The following is a 27,090-nucleotide window of genomic DNA, read 5'->3' on the forward strand; positions in this document are numbered from 1 at the left end:
CCCTGCTGGGTTCATTTGTGTTCAAAAGTGAACACAAATTGTGAACAACTGAAGACAGCCCGAAATGTGCCATTTTATGCACAGTGGTTTTCTCTGCATGATCAGGAATGCTGCTTTTCCAGACAAATAACTGAATGCCAACTCTATCTACATCGCCTTTGCCCTGTGCCTGTCTGGGCTGCTGTTCTTCCCCAAGGAGAGAACCGTTTGACTGTGTTGGCAGCTCATTGGCCCATCAGCTGTAGGAACCAGCCACCTCCTTGATTCAGCTCCCGAAACTAAAGGAAACAGTGGGGAAGATTCCACCCTTGGCCAGCCAGTGGAGGCCTCTGCCACTGAATCTGAAGAATCTGAGTCCTGGACTTGTAGGGGCAAAGAGGGAAAGAGAGATTCTAACGGTTGTAATGATGAGTTGTATGTGTCTCTTGACAGGAGGAGTAAAGCTTTGTACAACCTCTACACAACCTTCTATGATGAGGGAGAACTGTTTGACCCACATCTTGTTCAGGGAGCAAAAGGTAATGAACTGGCAAAGTTCCATTCAGTGGGGCAGCAAGAGCCGAATCCAGGGCCCTGCAGCACAGCCTCCCCCTGAATGGCCACCCAGAGGGCAACAGGTGATGGGGCAGCTGCAAACGCTTGTGCTGGCATGGCCATGCCGGAGGCCCCCAGGGCTGAAGTTGCTTGCTGCCGCATCCTTTCTTATTTTCAAAAACATTTTATTATTGCAGGGTGACTGGCTGGGCATGCACATGCTTAGATGCTCATTTTATTATTTTTACTTTTAAACTACATTTCCTTTCCTACAGCAAAGTGGTACTTACTCCCAAGTAAATGTGGACAGCAGATGCAAACTCCATTTTACTCCTGTAATCATGGCTATGATTTAAGTGAGTTTAAAATGCAAAGCTGCACATACTCAGAGCATTTCTTTCTTCTTTTTATCAGGGTTGGTATGATCTAACATACCAGGAATGTAGATGCAGCTGTAAAGCACGGAATGGAGCAGGGAGGGGAGAGAGAAAAGGGAGATGTTAGTTGTGTGTTTCACAACTGATTACACACGGGCTGTAAAGCCCTCCCCCCACCATACAGCCATTAAGTCCAGGGTCTAAAATTACGTAGCTGCACCACAGCTTCTGTTGCACCTCTCTTGCTAACAGAAGTAATTAGGGCAGCAAATTTCATTTCAGCAGACATCGTGTGTGTGTGTGTGCGCGCGCGCATGCGTGCTTTTCTATGGTTTTGCCAGCATGTTGGCTCTTTCACTGATGGGGCACAATGATTTAATCTTTTCATGTCGGTGGCAGCGGCTCCTGGGCTTCCAAGATGTGGCCCGCTGTATCAGCAAACGTTTTGGAGTTGGCAAAACTGCCAGATTCCAGCAAGGTCTGTAGGGGAACCTGGTGTCCAGAATCCTGGGGTGTTTCCAGATGAGTCTTGTATGACACCACTGCCCTTCCTCAATCACAGAATTTTAGGGTGAGCCCAGACCATGTCATCTTCTACAAGTGACCTTCGCATGTTTTCTTATTGCTTGTTCTGTCTTTTTCTTTAACACAGAAAATATGCTAGGGAGAAAAAGATGGAACAGCTGCACAAGGCTTTCTCACTGCTAGCGTTAGGATCTCTCCATCTGGAAGCATGAAACAGATTCCTGATGGGAGTTGGACGTTTGGAGGACATCTATTGGGGAATGGGGATCCAGGTCAACAATATTATCCTTGCTTTTTCAGGACTGTCCAGGGCTTGCACCGTTTTGAGTACCGTCAAGAAGGGAAGGATTCACATCAGCAAGCTCCTTCTTACCTTGCACACACTGGGGATCCTGGTGACTGGCGCTGAGGTGCATCAGGCTCTTGAGTTTGTTCCAATGGATGGTGCGTGCTTTCACTCCCAGGCCTGTGGTTTTCATCAACAATTATTTTACATTCACTGAAAACAGGGGATTTGGTGGAAACAGGAGGCGCTCCTATTGAAACAAGCAGGATATACATTGAACATAGTTGCAGCTAATACACTCATGCCTTCACATAAACGGAATGTGCTTAGTTACAAAATGTATGTACTGCTCTGCATCCAACAAGATTCTCAACTGGTGAACAAGAAAAAATAAAAAATGTCAAAACACAGGAAGGGGAAAAAAAACATTTAAATTAAATTATGCCAAGAAAACCATGGCTGGTCAGTCAGGGAAGGCTTGTTTCAATAAAAATGTCTTCAAAGTGTTGCATCAATGAGATGCCAATAAAACTTTCAAAATTCAGATTTTTTTCTCATTGTTTTCTCATTGTTTTCTTGCTTATTAGAAATGTCAAGTAATAATTACACAATCATCTCTCTCTCTCTCTCTGTATGTATGTGTATATATATATATATATGTATATGTATATGTATATATATATCATACAAACAAATACTTTTTCAAGCCATTTCAACACATTTGAGCATCAGTGCAAATACCGATTGACTGACAGCTAAACCTTTCTGCCACCAGCACTTGAGGAAATATACAAAAACATTTCTTCATTTGGATAATAAAATTTTAGATTATGCCTTTTAGAATTGGATTAATCTGATTTTAGAATTTGAACTGGAATCCCATGTGGCACACAAATGGAGTACAACATATGCTTCAGTTGTAATTCACACTGTACTCGCCCCACATCTCTCACTAACTCCTCTTGCCTCTTCTTCTCAATACAGCACATGGGAATCTGGACTTTGGTGACTTCCTAGATGCTGTGAATGAGACCTTGCCATGCACTGAAACAGATGGTAAGTGGAAGAAAATGGAGGCAATGACAGGAAAGTGGGCTGCATTTCAATGCTTGCTATATCTGGGTGGCACCTTATCCCAACTCATCTTCTGTCTGAATTGACTATAGGAACTCCACTGTGTCCTTATTTCACACACACCCCTTCTTATTTATGCACCAAGCTTGTACTGCCTGAGAGCACCCTACCACCACCACATGAGCACTCCGCTGAGAATTTGGAAGGCTCCTCCTCTCCACAAGCTGAGGAAGGTGGAGGGGACCAAAATCACACACCCTGTGATACAACCATCTCTCCATCCCCTTTATTGTCTTTTACCTGTGTTTTTCTTAGCAGCTAATTTTCTGTCCCCTCCTTCCCAATTCCTAGTGAAACCTAGCCACTAAGGATAAAGGAAGACTGGCAAGGAACAGAGAAAGGCGGTTGGCTTTTCCCCTCTGTGCGGTTTCCTGTCTCCTTCAGCCTTCTCTGCCTGATATTGAGGAGAGCATTTAGAACGTTCAGTTCCTAGATCTTTTACCTGGTAGACACTGCTGGCAGTGCTGAGTGCAAGCAACCATAGCTCGGGGTGGTGGTGGTGGGGCAACACACAGCCTGAGGGCCACGTGCAGCCCCCACGGCCCCCTGGTGTGGGCCCCACGGCCCCATTATGCTGAAAACAAAATGCCCCTCTGCAGTGGCGACAGAACACTAATGAGCATCACGGCCAGCTTTGCTGCCGAATTTCAGGTGATGACGATGGTTTGTTCAGTGTGGCCTGCAGGGGGCCCCACAGTTCCTCCCCCCTGCCCTAACTGATTAGTTCACATCATTCAAGCAGCCTCATTTCAACATAACCCAGGAGTTATATTCCCCAATGGGTGGCCTTTCTTACCATGACATCTCAGAAGAGGAGCTGCCATGGAATTTTCTGTGGTGGCTCGGAGGGGGACAGGGGTGAAGATCCGAGTGGGGATTTTCACCTCCCCAGGCTGTGTCTATAGCCTCGGAGGTGAAAATCCTGAGTATCCTAAGGCCCCCCCAGAGAACGCCTACGGGACATAGGATTGCACCCTAAGTCACTGCAACGCCAAACCTCACCTCATAGGACAAGGGTAGGCAACCTGGTTCCCTCCAGAAGTTTTGGACTACAGCTCCTATAATCCCTGACCATTGGCCATATTGGTTGGGGCTTATGGGAATTTTAGCCCAAAACATCTGGAAGGTACCAGGTTGCCTACCCCTGCCCTGCCCTGCCCTAGTGATTTTATAAAAGGGCACCAGCCCTTTAACATGACCAGCGCAGCACCACTGTGGGGGCTTTCAGAGGGACTCTCTTGGCCAGGCCTTACCCTGGCAGCTGCTCAAGGCCAGTGCTGCAGGAGGGCTACCTGTGGATCTGAAACAGGTAGCCTGAAACGTAGCAGTTGGTCTCTGGATCAATTCAGACCTCTCCAGTGTCCTGAGTAGAGATGTGGAGGCCTTGAAAAAAACCTGGGGAAAAAATCAGAAAAATATGTTTTTTTCTGAGGACCATTTTTGTCCCCCCCCCCCCCCCGTGAAAAATGGAACAGCTTTGGATTATGAAATATCTCCTTTTAGAACTTTAGACAAAGTATTTCTATACTGCTACCCACCCTCTCCCCCCCTCCCGATTTCTAAAAACTATGTAATAAGAAAGACTAGAGATGTAAAATGTCTGGAAATAATGAAGCCATGGGGAAAAATATTTTTAATCCTCTCTGTAAGATTCCCAGCATAGTTATTTCTTTCATTCCTTATTAAAATTATTGATCTAAATCATATTTTACTCAGTTTCCCAACGTGTGAGTAGAGCCACCATTGTGTATTCTTGACAGTAAATGTGCATTCTGGACGGTTTCGGTTGTGTTGTATAGAGTCCTGTGTTTCTGATGTTCTAGCAGTCATTTAATATAGTTCTAATGTATTCAGACAATAATTACAAATGTACTAAGTTTACTTTTAAAAGTTTTTAAATATAATATAATAATATTATGAGCAAAGTAAGTCATACATAAAATAACTTTAGGAACAGAAAGGCTGCTTTATGTTTCAAAAGCAGCCCTCCCCAACCTGGTGCCCTCTAGATGTTTTGGACTACAGTGCCCAACATTCCTGACCATTGCCCATGCTGCTTGAGGCTAATGGGAGCGGAAGTCCAAAATATCTGGAGGGCACCAGGTTGGGGAAGGCTGTCTTAAAGCAACAAAATGACTTTGTCTTGGAGATAAAACATGTGACTTTTACCCATGACCTACTTGTCTATTAACTTTCTGCTTTCCTTTGGTTTCTGTTTCTCAGATAACTGCCAACTCTATCATCTTCTTCATTCATCCAGCCTATAATCTCCTTGATCTATCTTCTTCCCACTCAGTCAGCCTGCCCAACACTACTCCTCTTTACCTTATATGTGTGAAGTGGCCTTGTAGGCCTCTTCCAACCTCACTATTCTATGATTCTGTGATAAGTTTTGTTGTTGTTGTTCAGTCGTTCAGTCGTGTCCGACTCTTCGTGACCCCATGGACCATAGCACGCCAGGCCTTCCTGTCCTCCGCTCTGTCCCGGAGCGTGCTCAAGTTCATATTCATTGCATCGGTGATGCTATCTAGCCATCTCATCCTCTGCCGTACCCTTCTCCTTTTGCCGTCAATCTTTCCCAGCATCAGGGTCTTTTCCAGGGAGTTTTCTCTTCGCATTAGATGGCCAGAATATTTGAGCTTCAGCTTCAGTATCTGTCCTTCCAATGAGCACTCAGGGTTGATTTTTTTTTTTTTTTGATTGACTGATTTGACCTCCTTGCAGTCCAGGGGACTCGTAAGAGTCTTCTCCAGCACCACAGATCGAAAGCATCAATTCTTTGGTGCTCAGCCTTCCTTATAGTCCAGCTCTCACAGCCATACGTTACTACTGGGAAAACCATGGCTTTGGTTATACGGACCTTTGTCGGCAAGGTGATGTCTCTGCTTCTTACTATGCTGTCTAGGTGTGCCATAGCTTTCCTCCCAAGGAGCAAGCGTCTTTTAATTTCATGGCTGCAGTCACCGTCTGCGATGATCTTGGAGCCCAAGAACATAAAATCTGTCACTGCTTCCATTTCTTCCCCTTCTATGTGCCAGGAAGTGATGGGGCCAGATGCTATGATCTTCGTTTTTTTAATGTTGAGTTTCAAACCAGCTTTTGCACTCTCCTTTTTCACCCTTAGCAAGAGGCTCTTTAGATCCTCTTTGCTTTCTGCCATTAGGGTGGTATCGTCTGTGTATCTGAGGTTGTTGATAATTCTTCTGGCAATCTTAATTCCGACCTGTGATTCATCCAACCCGGCGTTTCTCATGATGTACTCTGCATATAAGTTAAATAAGCAGGGCGACAATATGCAGCCTTGTCGTACCCTTTCCCAATTTTGAACCAATCAGTTGTTCCATGTCCGGTTCTTACTGTTGCTTCTTGACTGTCGTACAGGTTTCTCAGGAGACAGGTAAGGTGGTCTGGTACTCCCATCTCTTTAGGGATGGGGGAGAATTTCTCCCCGAAACTTCGGGGGCCAAGTGCCAACGCATTCGGTCCTCCGAAGGTTGTTTGGGGAGAAATTCTCCGCCCCCCCCGCCCCCCCCCCGGGATGGGACTTAACTTTCACGAATGTCCCTCCCGGCGGCGGGTCCCGGCGGCGGTTCGGCAGGTCTTCGTCAGGGGCGGGGGCGGCAGCCCGTCTTTTGACCGGCTGCCACCGCTGCCGCCATTACAAGAAAAGTAAAAAAAAAACAACGCCTCTGTGATAGGCTACGTAACGATTAACGTAGCTTATCACGGCTATATTTGCAAAGTCAGCCGTGATAGGCTACGTTAGTTGTCATGTAGCCTATCACGGGTGACTTAAAAAAAAAAAAAAAGCGCGTACGGCTAATGGCGGCCCCCATAGGGAGCCGCCATTCGCGTTCCTTATTTGGTCCCTGTAGTCTATGTAAAGATTTACGTAGACAACGGCGAAAATAAGGGCAACGCAAATAGCGTTGCGCTTATTTTCGCTGTAGTCTACGTAAATCTTTACGTAGACTACAGGGACCAAATAAGGAACGCGAATGGCAGCTCCCTATGGGGGCCGCCATTTGCGTACGCGCTTTTTTTTTTTTTCAAAGTCACCCGTGATAGGCTACGTGACGATTAACGTAGCCTATAACGGCTGACTTTGCAGATCTAGCCGTGATAAGCTACGTTAATCGTTACGTAGCCTATCACAGGGGCGTTGTGTTTTTTTTTTCTTTTGAAGTTCGCGGCCGGGGAGACGGGGCGCTTCTCCCCGGCCTGAATTTTGGCCGGGTGAGGCGGGAAGCCTCCCCCCCCGGCCTGAACTTCGGGGGGAGCAACAAAGCGCCTCCCCCCCACCGCGAAGCAAGCTGCAAGACCAGGTAAGTGACTTTCGTACATCCCTACATCTCTTTAAGTATTTGCCAGAGTTTATTGTGATCCACACAATCAAAGGCTTTAGCGTAGTCAATGAAGCAGAAATAGATGTTTTTCTGGAATTCTCTTGCTTTCTCCATGATCCAGTGAATGTTGGCGATTTGATCTCTAATTCCTCTGCCTCTTCGGAACCCAGCTTGTACTTCCGGTAGTTCTCGGTTCACATACTGCTGAAGCCTAGCTTGTAGGATTTTGAGCATAACCTTGCTGGCATGTGAAATGAGTGCAATTGTGCGGTAGTTTGAACACTGTTTGGCATTGCCCTTCTTTGGAATTGGAATGTAAACTGACCTTTTGCAGTCTTGTGGCCACTGTTGAGTGTTGGCATATTGAGTGCAGCACTTTAACAGCATCATCTTTGAGGATTTTAAATAGCTCAGCTGGAATACTGTCATCTCCACTAGCTTTGTTGTTAGTAATGCTTCCTAAGGCCCACTTGACTTCACTCTCTAGGATGTCCGGCTCAAGTTCAGTGACCGCACTATCATGGCTATCAGGGACATTCAGATCTTTCCTGTATAGTTCTTCTGTGTATTCTTTCCACCTCTTCTTAATCTCATCTGCTTCTATTAGGTCCCTGCCTTCTTTGTCCTTTATCATGCCCGTGTTTGCACAAAATGTTCCCTTGATATCTCCGATTTTCTTGAAGAGATCTCTAGTCTTTCCCATTCTATTGTTTTCCTCGATTTCTTTGCGTTGTTCATTTAAGAAGGCGTTCTTGTCTCTCCTTGATATTCTCTGGAACTCTGCATTCAGTTGGATATATCTTCCCCTTTCTCCCTTGCTTTTCGCTTCCGTTATTTCCTCAGCTACTTGTAAAGCCTCCTCAGACAGCCACTTTGCTTTCTTGCATTTCTTTTTCTTTGGGATGGATTGAGTTGCTGCCTCCTGAACAATGTTATGGACCTCCGTCCATAGTCCTCAGGCGCTCTGTCTATCAGGTCTAATCCCTTAAATCTATTCGTCACCTCCACTGTATATTCATAAGGGATATGATTTAGGTCCTAACTGAATGGTTTAGTGGTTTTCCCTACGTTCTTCAATTTCAGCTGAAATTTTGCAACAAGAAGCTCATGATCTGAGCCACAGTCAGCGCCAGGTCTTGTTTTTACTGACTGTATAGAGTTTCTCCATCTTTGGCTGCAAAGTACATAATCAATCTGATTTTGATATTGACCATCTGGTGATGTCCACGTGTAGAGTCGCCTCTTTTGCTGTTGGAAAAGAGTGTTTGCTATGATCAGCGTGTTCTCTTGGCAAAACTCTATTAGCCTTTGTCCTACTTCATTTTGTACACCAAGGCCATGCCTGCCTCTTATCCTGGTGATTTCTTGACTTCCTACTTTAGCATTCCAATCCCCTATGATGAAGAGGACATCTTTTTTTGGTGTTAGTTCTAGAAGGTGTTGTAGGTCTTCATAGAACTGATCAACCTCAGCTTCTTCTGCCTTAGTGGTTGTGGCATAGACTTGAATTACTGTGATGTTAAATGGTTTGCCTTGGATTCGTACTGAGATCATTCTATCGTTTTGATTGTACCCCAGTACTGCTTTTCCCACCCTTTTCTTGACTATGAGTGCTACTCCATTTCTTCTAAGGGATTCTTGCCCACAGTAGTAGATATAATGGTCACCTGAATTAAATTCGCCCATGCCTGTCCATTTTAGTTCGCTGATTCCCAAGATGTCGATGTTCAGTCTTGCCATCTCATGTTTGACCACCTCCAGCTTACCTTGATTCATTGATCTTACATTCCAGGTTCCTAAACAATATTGTTCTTTACAGCATCGGATTTTCTTTTCACCCCCAGACACATCCACAGCTGAGTGTCCTTTCGGCTCTGGCCCAGCTGCTTCACTCTTTCTGGCGCTACTTGGAAATTCCCTCTGCTCTTCCCCAGTAGTATATTGGACACCTTCCGACCTGAGGGGCTGATCTTCCGGCATCATATCTTTAGGATAAGTTTTCATCCTAACTAAATTGGTAACTTCTCCTTCCCTCATCTAAAGCGGACTATGCACATTCTGCTGGGGGATATTTTGTTCCCGGAGCTACTGGAATGTTCATGAGTGTCCCATGGCATCACACCACCTCAGCCAATCAGTATGAGAGGCTACCCTAGCTCAGCCAAACAGAAACTTCAGAAGCTGAAGTGAAACAGACAGGAGAGGTTGGTGGCTCCAATTTTGGTGGGGTAAGGCTTCCATTCTGGGTCTTAGTTACAATCAGCCAGAAGTCTAAAGAGCTATCCAAGGCACTGGACCCATTCTGGGGATAGGGTTCAGCACCTTGGATAGCCCCATTAGACTTCTGGCTGGTTGTAACTAAAACCCAGAATGGACTCTCTATCCCACTGAAATTGGAGCCACCGGCCTCCCCTGGAAACAGAATATAGAGGATGAGGCCTGAACATGCTGTTTCCTAAACCACGGGCAAAGATGGTTTATCTTGCAACCTCTGCCTACCCAAGTCCTCCCACCAGAGTATGTGGGAAAAGGGAGTGAGTAGTGTTTTGTACTCATTAATTGTGCCCTTTCGCCACCCCGGCTCTTTTTGCAGCTCTCCAGAATGCTCAGGAGGTTTTCAGGAAGATTAAGAATGGCATGGTAGCTATTGAGGAGTTGGAGCCAATTTTGGCATGTTTGGGAGTCACTCTGAGCCCCAAGATTGTACAACGGGCACTGGAATGCTCTCGGATTACCTGTGAGTATGTACCAGTTTCAACACATGCCAAAGGGGTGCGTGTGCAGTGTGTTACAAAGAACGCTGCATGTCGTGTTAGGCTGGAACTTTTAGCCAAGCCTCTGACCTCAGCAAAATAATCTCATTACTAGAGATGCTAGCAAATTATGTAAAACGTAATTGTTTAACACTATGTTCATAATAAGCCTCCCTAGCATATAAAATCCCCCCCTGTGTATTTCATTCCTGTGTGCACTCATTTACATGCATGTGCAGTAGAGACAAGATGCATCAAGTTAATGAATTGGAAATTTATCTTACAGAGACCCTGGGGAGGGAGCCTGAAGACAGTCACCAACTCTTATAAGTCATATTAAACATTCAAAATTTGAAAAACATCCTTTTGCTTTTCATATGCCCCTCCCATAAGCCTCCATCTTCTGCATGAATATCAAATTTACTCTGGCATAGGTTTTCATGGAGTATAGCCCACTTCATCAAATGCATAAAGCATTATGTGGATTTTCAGGCTTATATATAGTATGTGTATGTGTGTGTGTGTGTGGGGGGGGAATTGTAAACAGTAAGGTCAGAAGGAAATTAAATGCAGAAAGTATTTAACAAAGGAAATTAAGGCAATCACTAGCAGCATTACATTTGATTATATTACACACTTTGTGGTCCCATTGATCTGGTTAGTTAGCCCATAGTCAGTAGGGTTGCCAGGTCTGGAACATCCCAGGCCCTGAGATTTCAGGGCCCCAAAGTGAGAGCTAGGGATGACCCCTGGCAATGTGTGTGTGTGTGTGGGGGGGGGTGATGTCCAGTCCGTGGAGGCAGATGTGCTCATCAGAGGTGGACCCAACAGCACCTAATTGGCTATACACAAGCCTTTTGCTACACAGTTTGACCCACCAACGCACCTCCCAGACATTTCTCCAGAATAACATCACAGAGAAAGCAATTTGTGGCAGGACTGGGTGAAACAAGGATCCATGAAATCAAAAAGGGATCCTCATGATTTCATATGATTTTTAAAGGGGAGACTCACAAAACCACCATCCAGTCACAGAGCACATCTGCCTCCATGGACTGAAAACAGAAAAATCATGCAACTGCCACTCGTGGGCACAGCCACAGTGCAAAAACAGGGAACTTTGGCAGGGATCCTCTTGATTGCATATGATTTTTACAGAGCAAATCCCCCAAACCACCATCATATCACAGAGCACATCCATGGACTGAACCAGAAAAAACAGGGATCTGCCATGGCACAAATACTTCAATCCTAGTCAGGGATCCTCATGATTTTGACAAGAAATATACCCCAAAACACCAACATATCACAGAGCACTTTTGCCACCGTGGACTGAGCCAGAAAAATCATGGATCCGCCACTCATGAGTGCAGCCACGGCACCACAACAGGGATCCGAGGTAGGGATACTGTTGATTTCATATGATTTTTACAGATCAAATCCCCCAAACCACCACCAAATCATAGAGCACATCTGCCTCCACGGACTGAACCAGAAAAGTCATGGATCGGCCACTTGTGGGCAGAGCCGCAGTGCAAAAACAGGGATCTGAGGCAGGGGTCCTCAGGGATCCTCATGATTTTTACAAGAAAGATACCCCCAAACAACATCATATCACAGGTCACATCTGCTTCCACTGACTGAACCACACAAATCAGGTCTGCCACTTGTTGGCACCTCCATGGAGCAAAAACGTAGATTAGAGGCAGGGATCCTCATGATTTTTACAGGGGAAATCCCCAAGCCACAATCAAATCACAGACCACATCTGCCTCCATGGACTGGACCATAAAAATCACAGATCCACCACTAATGGGCATAGCCACAGTGCAAAGACATGGATCTGGGGCAGAGATACTCTTGATTTCATATGATTTTTTCAGAGTAAATCCCCCAAACCACAATCGAATCACAGAGCAAATCTGCCTGCATGGCCTGAACCAGAAAAATCAGGTATCTGCCATTCGTGAGCTTAGCCATGGTGTAAAAACATGGATCTGAGGCAGGGATCTTCAGAGATCCTCATGATTCTTACAAGAATAATACCCACAAACACCATTATATCAGAGAACACATCTGCCTCCACTGACTGAATCATGAAAATCATGGGTCTGCCACTCGTTCATGGGTGCTTCCACAGCACAAGAAACTGGATTAGAGGCAGGGATCTACAGGGATCATCATGATTTTTACGGGGAACCCCCCCCCCCCAAACCATAATCAAATCAGAGAGCACATCTGCCTCCATGGACTGAACCAGAAAAATCAGGGATCCGCTGCTTTTGGGCACAGCCATAGCACAAACATTTGGATCGGTGGCAGGGATCCTCAGGGATCCTTATGATTTTTACAGGGAAAAGCACCTTCATATTGGAGAACACATCCATGCCCAGGGAATGTGTGACACATAACATAGATTTGGGGCTTCATAGTACCATCATGTTATAAAATCATGGATAAGACTCACAATTCAATACGGATCCTCTGAGTTTTTGCATTGGGTCCCCCCGCCGCCCAACCCACCCCCATCAAAGCACAGAGCTCATCTTTGTCCAAGTATGCACACTAAAAATCCCAGGTCTGCTGCTTCACTTCACATGGTGTGAACCATTTATACGAGGCATGGATCCTGATGTATTTATCTGGATTTTATATGTAGTGCATCCAAAATCCTAGCTGAATCATAAAGCAAATCCATGTCAGTGCTGTGGATCCTACATTTCTCAGATCCAGGATGGCAAGAAAAAAGAAAGGATTCATGATGCAGTTCCTTATGGGTTCTCTGGATTTTAATATAATGTCCCCACAAATGCATCATTACATCACAGATCACATCCATGGCCACAGAGCAAAGTATTAAAATTATTGATCCTATATGTCATGGAGCAAGCGTGATGTAAAAACATGAATCCATAATAATCACACTCCCATGATTCACAGAGCCACCATAGCATAAAAACATGGATTTAAGGCATGGATCCCATGGATTTTTTTTTTTCAGAAGATGCCACCAAAATAACCAGCAAATCACAGATCATTTCTGTGTCCGTGGATTTCATTATGAAAATCATGGATCCACTGATTTGTGGTGCTGCCATGCTGCAAAATATGGATCTGAGGCATGGATGCTCATGATTCCCTTGGATTTTTATGGGGATGCCTCCAAAATCACCATCAAATCACAGATGATGTCTGTGTCCAGGGACTGAACCATAGAAAGCACTCATCCAGAACTTCATGGTGCAACTATGGTGAAAAGTTTGGGTCTGAGTTGCAGATCCTCATGGATGTTCCAGATTTTTACGTGGGAATCTTGAATTGGGCGTGGAAATGAACTGGGGGATGGTGAATATGGTACAATACTGGCATAATATGGTCATAATGCCCAGTTCCAACCAGTCCCCTAGCTGCCATATTTTGTACTAACTGAAGTTTCCAGATTTTATTCAAGAGCAGCCCTACATACAATGCATTGCAGTAATCCAACAGGATTACCAGGGTGTGGATCATTGAAGCAAGGATGTCACTATACAGGCAGAGTTGTAGCTGCTGTATCAGCCCAAGGTGGTAGAAGGCGCTTGAGCCTCAGAAGACACTTGTACCTCTAGTGACTAAGTTGGGTCTAGAAGCACCCCCAAGCTATAGACTTGATCCCAGTATTTGGGGACTGCAAATCCTTCCAAGACAATTAGCACACCACACACCTGGAGAGTCAAGCCACCCACCGGCAGTACCTCTGCCTTGTCTGGATCGAGCTTCAGTTTATTGGCCCTCATCATGCCCATTACCCTGGCCAGGCACTGATTAAGCACATCCACTTCCCCACCAGGATCAGATGAGAAAGAGAGACAGAGCTATGTGTCATCCACATACTGATGCTGCTGCACTCTGAATCTCCTACTGACCTCATTCAGTGGTTTCAGTGTAGACGTTAGGTAGCACATGGGACAAGATGGAATCTTGCTGGGCCCCAAAGCATGCCATGGAGTTTAGCACCCCCCACCCCAGCACCACCTTCTGTAAATGGCCATCCAAGTATGAATGGAACTATTGCGAAGCTGTACCACCCACACGCAACTCAGACAGCCTGTCCTGATGGCTGATGGTAGCACAAGCCACCACGAGGTCCAGGAGAATCAACTGGGTTGCACTCCCCTTGTCTCTCTCAGCAAAGCTCAGGGTGTCTATTGCATTATCTGTGCTGAAACCAGGCCTAAAACCTGACTGAAGGTGGATCTAGAAAATCAATTTCATCCACAAGTGATGGGGTTTGATCTGCCACCACCCTCTCAAGCACCTTGCCCAGGAAAGGGATGTTAGCTGCTGGCCTATAATTATTCAGAACTGCTGGATCCAAGGATGGTTATTTCAGAAGTGGTCTCACCACTCCGACCAGTGGGGAAGAACTGATAACCTCTCAAAACCAGCCAGTCATCCCCTCCCTTCTGGATGTCACAAGCCACAAAGGGCAAGGGGGCTTGGGCTGACTTAAACAAGCACCTTGACCACTTCCTTGGGTGCAGATGCGCTCCGTGATATGGTGGTGGTTTGGGGGATTTGCTCTGTAAAATCATATGAAATTAAGTGGATCCCTCCCAAGGATCTGTGTTTTGTGCTGTGGCTTTGCCCACGAGTGGCCAATCCATTACTTTTCTGGTCAGTACATGGAGGTAGGTGTGCTCTGTAATTGATTGTGATTTGGTGGTTTTGCTCTGTAAAAATCATATGAAATCAAGAGGATCCCTTTTTGATTTCATGAATCCTTGGTTTACTTCTATTTTTTGCATGAAATAAGACCTGAGCTAGAAAGAACATGAACCCTTGTCATTCCTCCTGCCCATTGTTTGGGGCTAGGTATGTTACTCTCCAGTCACAGCTACAGTAAAATCCTGGGTTTCCAGATTGTTTTCTGTGGGCAGTAATCATTATTCCACAAGGGTAGATTTAAAAATTGGGGGGAGGGATCAAAATGGACCAGGGAGTTACTTCTGCACACAAGTGCTCACTTTATATACCTATCTAGCCAGTTGTTGATCATAGCTGTGATGTTACTCATTAGCAGAAGAAACTGCAAGGCAGTAGCAGCCTCACTTCTCACAAAACAATTGTACAAATTGATTGTCCATTTCTCACAAAATGATTGGAATGTGCCTGAACGTTTTGCCTCATATCTTGGGTTCTGCAAAAGCTGGAGACTTGTGCTTTCTCTGTTTGAGAGCTGGGCTAGTTAGCAGGGGCCCTGAGATGTTGGGCTGAGGGCTGCAGCCCCCTTAGCCCTGTGGTTAATCTGGCTAAGGCCACTGTCTTGTCCTTTGCCCCAGGCAGCAAAGTGTCTTGGGCCACCCCAGTGGGCTTAAATGGGGAGGGGCATTCCTTTGCATAAGCAGGACCCACCCCAGTTCTTTACATTCTGTTGCAGGGGATGGGACACTGAACATCTCAGAGTTTCTGCTGACTGTGCTGGGACTATCAAGATTCCATAAGAAACTGTGTAAGTACCCATGGCCCATTCATCATATTGAGATCAATCTGAAATACTTCCACATGGTTCACATGGTCAGGTCAGATAAAAGGAGGTACTTCTTCACACAGCGCATAGTTAAACTACAGGAATGGAACCATTGAGACCCTTCCCAAATTGGAATACAGCCCCCAGCCTGAAAAAGGTTCAGCACCCCTGCTCTATAATAACAGAAATCAGCATTTCATAGTGCTTTCAGGGTGTCCAGAGTGCTTCAGAAATATTATATTCTTGAAAACAACAACACTGTAAGGTATGTCCAAATTATTACCTTCCTATAACAGATAAAAGAAAGTGGTATGCTAAGACCATCTAGCAAGTTCATGGCAGAAGTCACATTGGAAGCGAGGGCTTCATGATTCCGCAATCTCTTTAGCTTGCTTTGCATGATCCAATGCACAATAGCTGAGCAGAGCAGAGCAGAGCAGAGGAAGCTGCTCCAGCTGGTCTAGGGGCTATAGAAGCAAGCAAGCTCCCAGAGAGCAAGTGATCAGAGCGAATGAACAGGGAGAGCAAACAGGAGTTGGCCAGGGGAGTTGCAGTAGAAGAGAAGACAAAGGCAAAGCGGTGAGTGGGCTGGAGTAAGCCCAGGGGGCTGTCCTTTCCCTTCTGAGTTGCCATGGGCTCACCATGTGCTCCTGAGAGCTCCAATTGAATTGAGGGGGTGTGGCCTGAGTACTCCCAGCAGCTGTGTGGGTGGGGAGTTTCAGTCTGTTTCCCGCCTCCTAGCTGAGCAGAGCAGAACAGAGGACTCTCCTCCAGCTGGTCTAGGGGCTGTACAAGCAAGCAAGCTCCCAGAAAGTGAGCGATCAGGGAGAGCAAACAGGAGTTGGCCGGGGGAGTTCACAGGGGAGGTCAAGGGGGAAGCCCTAACTTTTTAAAAAACTTTTTTTTCATTTCTTTTTCTTGTAACACACACTTCCATACCAGTGGGACTCTGTTTTTAACCCCCAGTGAATAGAGGACAAAGCACAGGCTACTCTAGAACAATCAGAAAGCTAGAAACAAAAAGGGAATACAGACTATGGAAGGACAAGGCTCTCCAGTACTGGTGACCTGCAAGATCTGTGCTATGCTTGTTCTCTTGCCTGAGATCAACATGGCCTACAAGTGCAACAAGTGCAAGTTCATAGAATCATAGAATCCTTCTTAAAGTGTGGTGCCCAGAACTGGACACAGTATTCCAGCTGAGGCCTAACCAGTGCTGAGTAGAGGGGAACTAGTACTTCCCAGGATTTGGAAGTACAGTCTGAAGGGGCAGGATTGCAGCTTGAGATAGATAGGCATATGGTCAAGAAACACCTAATTACTTGGAATGAGTTCAAATCTCCAGGGCCAGATGAACTGTATCCTAGAGTAATAAAGGAACTGGCAGAAGAACTCTCAGAACCACTGTCTATTCTCTTTGAGAAATCATGGAGGACGGGTGAAGTGCCAGATGACTGGAGGAGGGCTAATGTTGTCCCTATGTTCAAAAAGGCAAAAAGGAGGAACCTGGGAACTACAGACCAGTCAGTCTGACATCCATCCCTGGGAAAATTCTAAAGCAGATTATAAAGCAATCCATCTGTGAACACTTTGAAAACGATGCAGTGATTACTTGAAGCCAACATGGATTTGTCAAGAACAAATCCTGCCAGATGAATCTGATCTCATTTTTGGATCAGGTAACCTTCCTTGTGGACTGTGGGAATAATATACCTCGACTTCAGCAAAGCTTTCAACGAAGTGCGCCATGATATCCTGATGAGCAAACTAGCTCAAAGTGGGCTAGATGAAACAACGATCCAGTGGATCCACAGTTGGCTACAGAATCGGACTCAAAGAGTGCTTATTGGTGGGATCTTCTCAAACTGGGGAGAGGTAACGAGCGGGGTACCGCAGGGCTCAGCAGTGCTCTTCAACATTTTTATGAATGACTTGGTTGGAGGAGGAGGTGCAGGGAATGCTGATCAAATGTGCAGATGATGCAAAATTGGGTGGGATAGCTAATACTTCGGAAGACAGAAACAAAATTCCAAGTGATCTTGATAGGCTGGAGCACTGGGCAGAAAACAACAGAATGAAATTTACTAGGGATAAATGCCAAGTTCTGCACCTAGGAAGAAGAAACCAAATGCGCAGTTACAAGATGGGAGATACTTGGCTCAACAACACTACAAGCAAGAAGGATCTTGGAATTGTTGTCGATCACAAGCTGAAGATGAGCCAACAATGTGATGTGGCTACAAAAAAGTCAAATGCTATTTTGGGCTGCATTAATAGAAGTATAGCTTCCAAATCCCATGAAGTACTAGTTCTCCTCTACTCAGCACTGGTTAGGCCTCATCTGAAGTACTGTGTCCAGTTCTGGGCATCACACTTTAAGAAGGATACAGACAAACTGCGGAGGGTTCAGAGGAGGCCAGCGAGGATGATCAGGGGACTGGAAACAAAGCCCTATGAAGACAGCCTGAAAGAACTGGGCATGTTTAGCCTTGAGAAGAGAAGGCTGAGGGGAGATAGGATAGCACTCTTCAAGGACTTGAAAGGTTGTCACAGAGAGGAAGGCCAGGATCTCTTCTCGATCATCCCAGAGTGCAGGACACGGAAGAATGGGCTCAAGTGACAGGAAGCCAGATTCCAGCTGAACATCAGGAAAAACTCCCTGACTGTTAGAGGAATATGACAGTGGAACCAGTGACCTAGGGAGGTGGTGGGCTGTCCCACACTGGAGGCATTCAAGATGAAGTTGGACAGCCACTTGTCATGGATGCTCTGACTTCGATTCCTGCATTGAGCAGGGGGTTGGACTCGATGGTCTTATAAGGCCCCTTCCAACCCTACTATTCTATGATGTCAGTGTGCATAGATAGGGGGAGCTAGGTTGTGGCAGCAAGTCCCACCCCTTACCCATGTGCATGTCTGCGTAGCTGCAAGATGTCAATGTATGTACAAATTGGGCATAGGCTTATATATGTTCTCAAGATCTGCACTTCTTGCAGCTTCCCCAGCTGTGCATACAAACCTATGTGCATTCAATTTGTATGTGTGTTGAAGCATGTACAGCAGGGGTTGGGGCTTGGCAGTGTGATCATGCTACAGGCATTTGATAGTAGATGCGTTGGAGCACGTAAAGAGGGCTTTAGCTACTATGCTGCACCAGTTTGGTTGCTTCCCCTGGGTTTCGTGTTTGTTGCTTTGATTATCTCCTTCTTCTAATGTTGACATGAATGTTTTCTCAAATGGGATCATGGTAGCCATATGAGGCCGTCAGGGCTTTTGATGGAGCCATTGAGGCACAACGCAAGTGAGGATGAAGGGGAAAGAAAAGGGTGGATCAGAGGGGCAGTGAGGTAGCAATAGCGCCTGAAGACACCTGCAGGTAGCAGGAGGCGAGAAGGAACAGTACGGGAGATGGAGTGCAAGAATTACTGACAGAAGGAACCATACATTTCAGCCCAATCCCTGTCCGTGCTGGACTTTAGAGTCAATAGCATCAGTAGCAAGGGTCTAGGTTCCTCCTCCAGTTAAAAAACAACAACATTAATATTGGTTGAGGAGAGGGACAGCAATCAGACATTTGAGAACTGGTAGAGATGATTGTGGAGCCAAGAGGTCCTAGGTTCAAATGTCACCTGTGGCACAAATGTTGTAGGTGGCCTTAGGCAAGCCTGTATTCTCTTTTTCTGATTATTAGTACCTATTATTGTGGAAGAATGATTATTATTACAAATACCTGTATATAATAATCTTTATAGTTAAAACAACTATGTATCACACAGATATAATGGATAACATAGAATATATTTTGTAAGTATTTTATTACCTGTATTTCTTTATTATTATTTTTGTATTATTTCTTAGAGAGCAATCCTATGGCATCTACAGAGTCTGGGCGTGGGGGGGGGGGATACTTTGGATTCCTGGATCCGAGATTGGAGAGAGTGCTCTGACCTCAGATCCAGGAGTCTGAGCTTCTCCCCTCCTCTCCCAAGCCTGCTGCGTCTCCGAGGTCACAAAGGCGACTTCAGAGGGGACAGGAAAGGGGTGTTCCTGTGGGCGTGGAGGGGACGGGACTGGGGAAGCAGGGATATGAGCTATCCCCAGCCTTCCCCAGTCTCCACCCCTCCCGATGCCTCAGCTAGACGGGCAAAAACGCCCATGCCGCTAAAAAGCAGAGCGGGGGGAGCGCAGAGGCAAAGACCGCCTCTGCCACTCCTCCTGCTCTGCACAGATGCCCATAAGCCTCCGAGTCCAGAGGCTTGTGGGCATCCCCATAGGATTGTGCCCATATTGTATTTGTAGTGCTGTCCTTGGAATTTTGAGGGGGAAGGTTAGGCTATAGATATAAAATCTTTTAATAAATTAATAAATAACATTAATTATTTATACAGTTCAACTGGTACATTTAATTCTATTTTACATTCCAGTGTTGTGTGAATAAATGCCAACTTGCAATAAAAGATCTGATAAACTTACTCCCTTTCCTATATTTTATAAATTTAATCATGGTTTAACACATGGTTACACGTATTAATCAGTCACCAGAATGGCCTTACGGCAAGAGAAGGGCTCCCCCAGGAGATCTGTAAGCTGAGGCAGGCTCTTGTGGGAGAAAGCGGCCTTTCTGAAACCCAAGCAAATACATCAAAGCTCAGCTACCAGAAATAAGGCCTGGAAGCTTGGGCAAATGGCCAGGTCTTCTTCATGTGGCGCCAAAAGGCGGCCAGGGTCCGGCGTCAGCTCGGCCTCTGAAGGGAGGCCTCCTACAGCCGGGGTGGCACAGCCGGGAGGGCCCTCTCTGGCACCGCCACATAATGCACAGTGCAACCGTGGGGGGCAGATGAGGGCCCCCTTGGCAGATCTTAATGCTCAGGCTGGTGTATGCTTGAACATGGTTTGAATAATTTAAATACGGCATATAAAAATGCTGAACTGCTGATAACAGATAACTGCTGATAACTGCTGCTTGTTTGTTTTCTGAACCAAAACTGCATCAACATTTCCTCTTACTGTTTGTTTAGTGTTAGAGTCTGCAAGAGAATGACCCGCTTTTGGGGAGGCCCGTTGAAACACAGGCCTGTGAATAGTAATGTGTGCGTTGGCATTGTTAAATGTGACCCCGGTAAGAGAGGGTTAATAGTGTGTTAGAGAGTGGGTGATAAGCGGAGGGGCTTGTGCCCGCGCGTGTGCGTGCGTGCGTGCGTTCATATTCTGGGTTTGCAAGAGGAACAAACTGGCAGCTAGAAGCCAGAGAGGGCCTTGGGCACTGAGGGAGCTCCGTCTAGGGAATGGGGTTTGGGGAACAGGATTTAGAAGGGGTAGAGTAGGGTGGTAGGTTAGGACCAAGCATAGATTGATTACTAATAATCCTCCTTAAACAAAATAATTATTTATTTGCTTGCTTTTAACTACAGAATCCCACGTGTTGGTTTGTCTTATTGCGCTACCATTAGAAAACATATTTCCTTGTTGCTTTTCCTGTATTGGGTGGAGGGAACCAATTAGGCCCCTTGGGTGTCTCTTTGACCCAGAGAGTAAAAGGGGCTGAAGCTGTGTGTGTCACTGAGGACAACGACCCAGCAGAGGCAGGCGTCCTGGGGGCGTTTTCTTCTCAGTTCCATCAGGTGGAAGCCGGAGAAGGTAGAACCCAGGGCAGGAGCATCACACCCATCTTCCTGTGTTTCTGTATGTTACTGATTTGGAAGGAGGTACTGGCTAAAAGGAGGTGAGCCTAGGGAAGCAACTCATGGAGAGATACAGTGCACAGACTCCTTTGAGAGAACACTATTATGTTGAGTCTGCACAGGGAGTGACTGAATGATGCAGTCATACTACAGCAATGGGACGCAACAGGCAGCCTTCTTTGTGAATGGGTTCACGACACCTGCCTTTTAAAATTAATGTATTTCTCCTTGTACACAGTTTGAGAATTGCTGTGCAAAGTATTATTATTTGAGAGATACAATGCAGGTAGCACCCTGTTCTGTGGATTATTTTAGCTTGAGCTGCAGAATGTTTGATAGGATCTCTTTGCTTCTCTGTGCCGCATCTGTAGATGAATATGCAACTTCGGAGAGGGGATCTTCCCAGGACTTTGCTAATGTGGGTGATTTAGAGACTCAATGGAGAAGAAAATGGAGTTTGCTTGACAGGGAAATACCACCTGGTCATGCTCCCCTGATTACATTCTATGATCCAGAAGACGAGGTCGCTCTTGCCCAGCTACAGAGGGGAAGAAATAAATCCAAGAGATCTGTTGGTCTGAGAAGACCCAGCACTGCATCTTCTGTATGTGACACAGAGCAGAAGGGCAAAGAACATCCAGGCATACAGTGGCCAAAGATTCAACAAAAATTTGGCTACACATGTCGGTATACTCTGTTTCCACTTAGCTCCTCTCTATCGTTCAAAGGAGAGGATAAAAGTTTTGTCCAGCAGCCAAAGACAAGAAGGTTGTCGTTGAGTGTGGGCCAAGAGGCTGCTCCTTCCTCAGTTGCCCAGCTAAGTATCAACTATGAAGTTCTTCAGCAGCAGAAGAAAAAGAAGACACTGTCCTTCCAGGAGAAACTCCCGAGGAGGTATGACCCTGAAGATGACAACAACCAAGTATCAAATTCCAGGATGTCTGAAAGCGAGGGCAAGGAACGTTCAGAAGGTCTATCAGTTCAGCAAGGTGGGTCCTGAACTGTTGTCCCTTCAAGGCAATACACGCTTGAGTTTGCACATTTCGGCTCAGGTGAACTGTAGGGGAGACTGTCAGACTTACTTTCAAGGGTGGGGTGGGGGTGCAATAGAAGCTTTTCCTCTTTTTCCTCCTCAGAGCCCACCTCTCACTCTTAAACTCAGACAGAGCAGATGGGGATCCTTCTCAACCTTCCAGTGGGGTTAGGAAGCCTGGTTCATCAATGGGACTTTCCTGCAGCACCTTTAATTAACTTTAATACCTTGATACAGCCCCTCTTCCTTCAACTGCTTCTGCTATCCCCCTTTCATGCCCCTTCCAAATAACACCGACTTTACTCTTTCCCCCTTTTCCTAACTTGGCTCACCACTGGACCCCTTAACCCAGAATCTCTCAACTTCTTCCCCTCTTTTAGTGCACACAATGGCCAGTTACCTCAGCAACTCCTTGACAAAATCTCCTGGAAGCTCCGCCTTCCTTGCTACCTCCCTAAAGTAGATGCTGCTGCCACTTCTACGGTTCCCGCTGCTGCAGTGCCGCTTGCTTTGCCTTGCATTTAAATGCCAGCAGAGGAGCGCCAGTTGCCCAGCCACAAGCCCCGGCGTCTGCCCCAGCCATCCTCTCTTCTAGCTGGCTCAGCAGGGGCAGCTGTGCGCCACGCCCGAACCTCCACAGAGACTTGCGTGGCCATTTAAATCAAGTTCCCATCTTCTCATGAATAGGAGGGAGTCATATCCAAGGACAGCAGGCTTCTGTCCCAAAGCCTTTCAGGCAATATCAGGGCCAGCTGGGATTTGAACGGGGACCTTTTATTATGGAGTCATGGGATAAAAGGCCCGACTTTTAATCTATAGGCTCTGGCACAGCTCCACCTCCAGATATCCAGTTGGTTCTCCCTGACGGTGCTGGGCTTCCCAGTTATGCCTAACTTTGGCCCTGCCTGCGTGGCTTTCTGTGCTCTCTTCCTGCCTGCTGCACTTCTGCTTCCTGCATCCAGCCCTCTGGCAGGGCCAGCCCCACCGTTAGGCAGAGCAGGGCAGCTGCCTCAGGCAGCAGATCTTGAATGTAACTAAGCAGTTGTTGAATTTATTATGATTCCACTTTTATTGCCAGGAAGTGGAACAGGCACTCATGAGGCTATCTGCTTCAGGTGCCAAAATAACGGGACTAGGCAGCTTTGGGTACTATCCACCTTGACTTGGGGTGGGGGCTCCATTTGCTGCTCCACCTCAGGCAGCAAGACGCTTTGGGCTAGGCCTGCCCTCTGGGCTAGGCCCCGCAAAAAACAGCCCCGTTCTGAATGATTCCTGCAATGCGATGCTTGGTTTCTGGCCATCAGTCCTGCAGCTTGCAGGCAGCACCGGACCCTTGACTGCCTTATTGGTAGTGAGTGCATCAAGGAACCTGTGCACAAGTCAGCTGCCTAAGGCCCAGTACTAACAGACAAAAGGAGAAGCAGGGTGCGGCAGGTCATTCATCTGGATCATTAGTCCAGTCGATGTGTTTACTCGTAATAGCCAAGGCCCATGACAGTGGCTAGCTGCACACCCGTTGCGCATTCACTGTGGAACTTCACAGACTCAAGGAACTTTTAAAGTACAGGAAAGATAACATTGATACCTTATGTGCTACCCATTTCCTTGTGCACTGAGACAGTCTAGGGACTGTTCTCTTGGATTTACTTTCGTTTTGATGAAAGAGAACTGGAAACCTATAGCATCATTGTAGCGTTGTTTGATTTACAAATATGTAAGTAAAGCATAGTAGAAGCAAATAGAGACTCCTGTTGCAGGCAACAGGATATCTACATATCTAACCCTGCCTCAGATTCCCAGAGAGTGCACCCCACAGCTAATCACTTTCAGTCAGTCACAGCACCAGACTCTCTCTCTACGTCCCTCCCTATCTCCTTCTTCTCCAAATTCAAAACTACCAAGATGGTTTCTCTGCCCCTTCCCACTAGCTGGTGAATGAACCTTCCCACACAGATGGATACGACATTCCAAACGCTGATTCCCATCAAGGAACCACAGGTCAACAAAGCATGTGCCTTCGCTTCAGAAAACAAGCAACAAGATGGAGCACTAAGCAAAACATTTGATCAAAGGTGTTTCCAAAAGAACCCTGCAGTGAGCATTTTAGGACAACTCTACACATTATGCTTGTTATAAGAAACACCAGTCTTACCCTGCTGTTTCTCATAGCAAACACACAAAGTGTGGATGTCAGGGAGGTGTGTACATGCATCTTTAAAGATCTAGAGCCTTTCTACATGAAGCTTTTATTGTGCGCTCATGTTTCCTCGCTTACAGTAGTTTGCAGGTCCTTTACATGACGTTGTCATGCTCCGGGGCTGCTCTTGTGCTTTTCAACCATTATCACACTTTTTTTTCCAATGAGGAAAGTGTGGTATATCCTGAATGGCACTATGAAACTCTCCATGTGTTTGCGCAATTCCACTATACTATGGCACCACCTAGTGGTTGTGTAATGGAACATATAGAAAGGCAGAGAAAGAAAACCCCCAGAAAAAAAACACGTGTAAAGGAGCTGATCTTAATCCTGCAAAGAACCTGGAAGCAGAAGCTTCAGTGAAGGTGCAGGTGCAGGTTAAAAACCTTATGTAGAAAAGCCGCTAGGAACATGAACCTGAGAGCCAAAACAGATGTCATTTTAAAGTAATTAAAGTAATTTAAAGTCAATTTTAATCTAGAGTAGGCATGGGGGGAGGCTAATCTGGATTGGACCCTAGAGTAGGATGTAGGGAGACTTTAACCCTCTCGCATGCTACAAACCCAGTCCAGGTTGGGGGAGCCTGTGCCTGCAATTTCTATTGCAAAATAGTGATCCATAAAGCAAATGGATACCTCCCATGCTAGGGTTCCGGGGGCCTTGTTGTGCCTACACTAGACCTAAGAAGAAAAAAAGATGTAGCTGCTAGCTGTGTCTTTAAAGTAATGTCTGATTTGACCCTTACAGGTTCAGAACCCTGGCTCAATCAGGGTTCTCAGAAATGTGTACACTGCATTTAAACATGCATGTGCACATACAGATGATGCCCACACTTTACATGTTTGGTGCAGGAAGTACCAGTGTGTGGGCCCTAGGGCCTTTTCACACATTACACAGGACAAAACCAGGTTTGCTAATGAAAGCAGACTCAGCAGGGAACCAAAGCCAACCCTGACTTCCTAAGGAGTATATATGTATGATACATGTGTTGGTCAATACAAGCTAGTCTTCGCTTGTTCAGCTTTCCATTTTCAAGTGTACATAAAAAAAAATCTGACGTTTGTACCTTAAAAGGGAGTAGATGTTCATTGGGCCTTCAGATTTGATCCCATTGCCACCCACATAGGCTTGGTGCAAGTGTTGCACTAGATTAGTGTGGAGTTCAGTTTTCTATTGCCTTTTTGGAGGGGGTGAAGTTCCTGCTGCAAGACAAGCCACTCCGCATGAAAAAATGGAATTTCATGCTAAACAATGCCCAGTGCCATCCCTCCCTCTGTTTTGGCAAGCAGGTTGCCAAGAGGTGGGCTGGGACTGTGCTTCACAAGGCACTTGCCTCCTTTAAAGTGGCAATCCCAATGATCTGCCTCTCTCCCCCCCTCTTGCCAAAGAGAAGGGAGGGGATGTGGATCCGGCTGTGCAGTGCTTCCTTCAACAGGCAAGCACCACTTTAAAGTTGTAAACATTTTTACTCCTGAGAAGATCACCAAAAGCTGTGTGTGTATGGGGGTGGGGGGCTTTTTCACAGAAGGTGCAAGGTATGGCAGGGCACCTCTCCCTCCACCTCCCCATTTTGGCTGTGCCCTACTTTGCACTATGCACTGCAAACTAGCGTAAGTACCACCATGAACACTGTTGAACCAACACTTTTTAGCAACTTGCAAAATATTACAACTTCAGCTGGAAATGCTTCTAACGCTAACTTAGCACCGGCACCCACAACCCAGCTGCAAGAAGAATGGTTTACCATTCAGTTCAGGTGCCGCTTTGGGTGAATCTCCAAGGGAGGGAATTTTGAAATTCTGGTATTTGACACCAAATACCTCTCTCTATATGCCCTAGTCTACACTGCAAGTCAGCTGTTGGTGAAGTTCAACATGGATTTGTCCATGTAAGAGCCTTGACTCATATTGGAGGAATAGGTCAGCATGATTTGGAATCCCAGCATACGTCTGATCCTCTGGCATGACCAAATTCTACAGTGTAGAATCTATGTAGGAACTACATGGATGTTCATCACGAAGAGCCAAGGAATAGGTGGTCTTAGAAGGATTGACAGTGGCATGGAAAATGTTTTCAAAATTCTAGTATTTCCCTGCCATATCCTGAAGAGCTAGCCTGCATTGTACCATGCCCCTTCACCCTCTGACAATATCACATTCTCAGCTGTGGGTCTAGTCTCCAATCCCATCTTCCCAACATCGCAACCACTCTAAATGAAAAGGAGAACCGTTCCTCTCTTCAGTCAGCCATTTAAGAGATCCTGAAAGGCTTTTGGCTGTTTGATATCCCACAGGAAGGGAGCTGCACCAACCCCAGGTAAAGCTGGCAATTAGTGCAATGAGCATATTTTTGTTGGGTTTTCCTGTGGTTTCTCTGCTGCTAAAGGGATTGACCTGGATCCACAGAGTCCAACATCCTTTATTGCAGGCCTCACTGCCTATAATGGCCTTGGGAAACATGGCCTCAAGCGTCTAATGACAGTGGGCAGAAGCAGAACATTAACCAGCATTCCAGTGGAAAGCAGTCACTATTGACAACAACAGAATGGGCCTCTGTTGGAATGCTGCTGCTTACCTCACATAAGGGGTGGGAAATTGCCCCATTGCTTCACAGACATTTCATATTCAGCTCAGGATTGGATCTCTTGCTAGGCTTGTGGCAAACATCCAGATTTTAAGATGTCCAAGAAACAGGCTAAGAAAGATGCGCTGGAAG

At 46.1% G+C, this 27,090-nt stretch overlaps 1 protein-coding gene across 1 annotated transcript in view; it reads left to right on the forward strand.

Annotated features, from left to right (window-relative positions):
- EFCAB13 (EF-hand calcium binding domain 13) overlaps nt 1-27,090 on the forward strand; it is a 236,485-nt gene that overhangs the window by 15,427 nt on the left and 193,968 nt on the right. Inside the window, exons 7-12 of the mRNA XM_084808226.1 lie at nt 433-518; nt 1,737-1,880; nt 2,707-2,778; nt 9,796-9,939; nt 15,375-15,446; nt 21,517-22,134. Coding sequence (XP_084664352.1) covers nt 433-518; nt 1,737-1,880; nt 2,707-2,778; nt 9,796-9,939; nt 15,375-15,446; nt 21,517-22,134 — 1,136 coding nt within the window. The remainder of the gene's footprint in view (nt 1-432; nt 519-1,736; nt 1,881-2,706; nt 2,779-9,795; nt 9,940-15,374; nt 15,447-21,516; nt 22,135-27,090) is intronic.

The sequence above is a fragment of the Heloderma suspectum genome, chromosome 6, assembly GCF_057233095.1.
Source record: "Heloderma suspectum isolate Gila_16-S chromosome 6, 16-S_ref, whole genome shotgun sequence".
NCBI lineage: Eukaryota > Metazoa > Chordata > Lepidosauria > Squamata > Helodermatidae > Heloderma > Heloderma suspectum.